This window comes from Etheostoma spectabile, chromosome 9, assembly GCF_008692095.1.
Source record: "Etheostoma spectabile isolate EspeVRDwgs_2016 chromosome 9, UIUC_Espe_1.0, whole genome shotgun sequence".
Classification (NCBI taxonomy): Eukaryota; Metazoa; Chordata; class Actinopteri; order Perciformes; family Percidae; genus Etheostoma; species Etheostoma spectabile.
Window position 1 is genome coordinate 4,301,499 of NC_045741.1, and position 5,040 is coordinate 4,306,538.

At 41.1% G+C, this 5,040-nt stretch overlaps 1 protein-coding gene across 27 annotated transcripts in view; it reads left to right on the forward strand.

The window, feature by feature from the left end:
• The window catches only part of mark3a (MAP/microtubule affinity-regulating kinase 3a), a 65,958-nt gene that overhangs the window by 19,358 nt on the left and 41,560 nt on the right, over nt 1-5,040 (forward strand). For all 27 annotated transcript variants that reach the window (XR_004333304.1, XR_004333305.1, XM_032524774.1 and 24 more), the window contains one exon: nt 3,666-3,714. Coding sequence is in view for 25 of the 27 variants with exons in the window: in XM_032524774.1 (XP_032380665.1) it covers nt 3,666-3,714 (49 nt within the window). In the remaining 2 variants the exon portion in view is untranslated. The remainder of the gene's footprint in view (nt 1-3,665; nt 3,715-5,040) is intronic.

Here is a 5,040-nt window from a genome sequence, read left to right on the forward strand (position 1 = left end):
AATGAGCAGCAGCTTCTAATGGAAAGTAACGGGGGGGTGAAGCAGAAAGGGAAATACGGCTGTTATCAAACGGAGAGAAAAAGCTAACAGACTATAGCGGACCGACTGAATGTGTAAGGATGTAAATATTACTGCTTAGCCTGCTAGTCACTCCACGTTTTTTTACAAAGCTGTATGCTACACTGTGTGTTTTAATTGCTTTAAATATGCTAGTTTCATATTTCTGTTTTTATTTGATAAATGTGCTGGTTTTACTGTAAAGTGTCTTTGACTAGACTTAGACTTAGACTTAGACTTAGACTTCTCTTTATTGATCCTTTTGGGATGACTCCCGCAAGGAAATTGAAAATTCCAGCAGCAGTTTTAGCAAGAAAGAACAAATTAAAAAATAGATTAAAAAAGAAAAGAAAAGACAGTATAAAGACAACAAATAACAATAATGTAATAACAACAATAAGAACATGTCAAATAAAACAAACAAAAGACCATAAATTATTATTAAAGTGTAGTGTTGAGTCCAGATTGAAGTGATAAGTGATAAAGTGACTAGGTGTGGCGTGTATGTATGTATGTATGTGTACTGTGTGTATGTATGTATGATGTGTACTGTGTATGCATGTATGCATGTATGTATATATGTATGTATATGTATGTATGTAGTATGTATTGTCCTCTGCCCTATTTCCTCCTCCCCCTAGTGAGGAGTTGTAGAGTCTGATGGCATGAGGGACAAAGGAGTCCTTGAGTCTGTTGGTCCGGCACTTGGGGAGAGCAGCCTTCCACTGAACCGGCTCCTCTGGGTGCTGATGACGGTGTGCAGGGGTGGCTGGAATTTTCAGTAATAGCCAGCAGTTTGTCCAATGTCCTCCTTCTGCCACCGTCACCAGTGAGTCCAGCTTCATGCCGACCACAGAGCCGCCGCCTGATCAGTTTGTCCAGCCTGGGGGTGTCCTTCTTTGATATGCTGCCCCCCCAGCACACACAGTGTAGAAGAGGACACTGGTGACCACAGACTGGTAGAACATCCACAGCAGTTTGTGCAGATGTTAAAGGAGCGCAGCCTCCTCAGGAAGTACAGCGGCTCTGTGTCTTCCTGTACGGTGGCTGCTGTTTGTTGTCCAGTCCAGTTTGTTGTCCAGCCACAGCCCGAGGTATTGTATGATGGACTGCCTCCACCTCAACTCCCTCCAACAGGACTGGTTGCGGTTTTGGTCTGGACCTCCCAAAATCAACGACCAGCTCCTTTTTTAGAGGTGTTGAGCTGTAGGCAGTTAGTGCGACACCAGAGAGCAAAGTCCCCACCAGACTCCGATACTCCTCCTCCCTGTCACCGCTGATACACCCAACGATGGCTGTGTCATCTGCGTACTCTGTATGTGACACAGCTCCGAGTTGTAACAGAGTCCGAGTGTACAGGGTGAGGAAGAGGGGCCACACTGTGCCCTGGGGGGCTCCAGTGCTGCTGACCACAGGGTCAGACATGAGTGCCTTCAGCTGACGTACTGTGGCCTGTCGGTGAGGTAGTCTCTGATCCAGTCTACCAGATAGGGGTCCACTCCCATCCGATCAGTTTGTCCTGGAGTATAGGGGGCCGGATGGTATTAAAGGCACTGGAGAAGTCCAAGAAGAGGACCCTCACTGTGCCTTCCCCTTATCCAGATGGGAGTGGACCGGTGTAACAGGTAGAGGATGGCGTCCTCCACACCAACATCTGGCTGGTACGCAAACTGCAGAAGGTCCTGGGCGTGCTGTACTGGGGTCTGAGGAGGCTGAGGAAGAGCCGCCAACGTCTTCATCAGGTGTGAAGTGAGCGCCACGGTGGAAGTCATTCAGCTCACTGGGCCTGTTCTTCTTGGGAACCGGAACGATGCAGGATGTCTTCCAAAGGGTGGGCACTCTCCCTAGCTGCAGGCTAAGGTTGAAGATCCGTTGGAGCGGCTCCCCCAGTTCTGCTGCGCAGGTCTTCAGCAGTCTCGGACACACTTTATCCGGGCCTGCTGCTTTCCTGGGCCGGAGCTTCCTCAGCTGCTCTCTGACCTGGTCCGTGGTGATGTGGGGCGGGGATTGTATTGAGGAGGAGCCTACCATGTAAGGAGGAGCCTACCATGTAAAGCACTATATACATAAAATGTATTATTATTTAGCCTTTGCCTTAAAAGTGAGCAGAGGGAATTAATGTTCCTCGGGAAATGGACCCTAAGGACTCAATAGGCTTATTTTCAAACCCTTATTCACAACGCGTTGTTTTACAACCACAAATCTCTATATGCTATGTCTAATTCTAAATATCTTTGTACAATTAATGATCATACAGAACAATCAGAAAGGGTCAAAACTAGAAAAAGAAGTGACTTCAATACACGCTGTGAGCATAACTGTAAAACAATATTCATATTTTTTTTATTTTTTTTATTCTTCTGACAAGTGACCGCACCAAAATAAAGATTAGGAACCATTGTGGTGTTCCCGGTGTGATGAGTGTAAACTACGCTATACGTAGCCTATATATGCCACATTATTGGTCCAGGAATGTGAGACTTATTGAGAAGGTTATGAAACCAAAGTAAGCTCTATTAAATAAAACAGTAGGCCTACTTATTAAGGAGTAACACAAACTGTCCTTTATTAGAGAAGGACAAGCAACAAGAAAATGAATGATGAATGTATTGGTCTCTGACCAGTTTCCATTATTATCATCTGGGAATAATGTCCAACTTAATCTCCGGATACATATTATTATTATTATTATTATTATTATTATTATTATTATGTTTTTCTACCTCCAAGATGGATCTTGTCCATGGTGTTGTAGAGGAGACATAAACAATAGTGGGGGGTGTCGTTTGGTAAACTGACTGGACAGTCTCGCTGTTTCACTTCCTGCCCGGCTGTTTGCCTGGCGCGTATCTTTAGTAGAGCAGACGCGCCCGGTGAGAATTAGGGGGAGTCTCCTGCGTGTGTGGCCCACCTACTGGAACCTTCTGTGACCGTGCACACTCTAAGGTCTAACAAGTCAGATTTGGTAACTGGTCCTGGCACCCGTCTTAGGACCCGGGGTGACCGAGCCTCGGAGCGCTCTGCATCCTCCAACTCGGCCTGCTGACTCGTTCAGTCAGTTAAAGACCTACTTTTTTAAGCAGGCGTTTGGTTGACCTGTCTGCACTTTATCTTTTTTTTTAATGTATTACTATGTGATTAAAATTGTGCACGGTGTTTAAATATCTATCATAATGCACGTTTTACAAAAAGCGCTTTTTTAAAATATTTATCTGTGGAAAACGCTATACAAATACATTTTATAGATATTTGCTTTTTCCCCTTAATGCTGCGGTATATTGGTACAGTTAGACACTGAAAATAGTCCCTAAAAGTCTGTTTGTATGCTGGTTTCCACACAAAGTGCTCAAACTGTAAAGACAAACAACTACACCTCAAGATGGACAGACATTTTAATAACTTTAGTGTAAACTCCGTCACCGCTCTCCTTATTTTTTAATATCATGTTAATTTTTTTTTTCAGTTTAGTACTTATTTGTATTTGCAAGTTTCTGTATGTGTTGTCTTGAGCTCACTAAATCAAAATGTATTCCTATTACCTAAGTTAAAATGTCAATAGACTCTTTCAGATTGAACTGTAACCTGTCTTTTTCTCTCTCCAATTTCAGCTCTTCAGAGAAGTTAGAATAATGAAGATTTTGAATCATCCCAATATAGGTAAGTAAGTCATACACGCATAAACACAGTATATTAGCACTAACCGCATCCTTTAACATGAGTTTTGAGACACCGATGTGATTTAAATGTGAAGACTTGTAGGAGAAATGTGTGGTGTATTATTGAGAAGTTCCACATAGTGGAAGTTCAGACATTTAAAAATATTGTTGTGTCAAAAGTAAAGATCAAGTGAACCGCGACCACTGAAGTTTCACACTGATCAGAATAAAGTTTTCCGTCTGTTCAGAGACACTTGACATGCAAGGCTCTTTTTAACCTTTGACCTTTCTCATAAACCAGCAACATGCTGCCAGCGTGAATTTTATCAGCTTGTTTTAACCCTCATGTTGTCCTCAGGTCAAATTGACCCGTTTTCCTATGTCAATGTTCTTTTTAACTACCCAAAATAACATGATTGATTCCACACAACGCTCTTTGCCAAGTATAAATCTCTACTTTCATTATTTTGGGGCATCTTATTCAATTTTAAAGCCTCTGAAACAAATTGAAGTGGTTTTGAAATAGTATTGAGTAAAAGTTGACATATTCCAGTCTGTGATTATCATCAACATCCATTCTTTTCATTTTAGTCTAAATAATTCTTAATTTCTGCTTTTCTATCTCAAACATTAGGTATAATTTCCTATAAATGAGGTTTATTGACCACAAATTCCAAAAATAACTGTAAAACTAAAGTTAATGTTAGTGTTGAAAACGTCAAAAAGCGACAAAAACGTAAGGAAAAGTTAAAAAGCGTCATCTAAAGTGTTGATTTTCAGCGCTGCTGTTTGACCAGTTTTAGTCCCTTTTTATTTAGTTATTTTTGTAATACAGACATATTCTTTAAAAAACCACCTTGGCAAAAGTGAATGTTTGTGTAAATATGGCAGCCGTCCAACCTTTTGAGGAAAGCTTAAACCCTGCAGCCTATGCCAAAACAAATTAATGTAAAATTGAAGTGTTTGATGAATCATCTGGGACATTATACTGTGGACCATTGTACACAATTGTGACTAACACTGGAAGGTTATTCTCTACTTTTTTGGGGGGGAAATTAAGCCGTTTAGATCAATTAACCCTCCATTTGATCTCTTTAAAAAAATGTCTGTATGAAATATGGGTTGCTTTTTATACAAATTACCACAGAAATGGATTGGATTCCATACAACGCTCTTTGCAAATACAACTGATCTCTTTCATCCCTCACAGAACTCATCTGTACGTTCTTCTGATCTTAACTATTAGTCAAAATAATTCATAATTTCTGCTTTTTTAACACAAATATTAGGTTAAATTCTGTATAAATGAGGGTTATTGACCATGAAT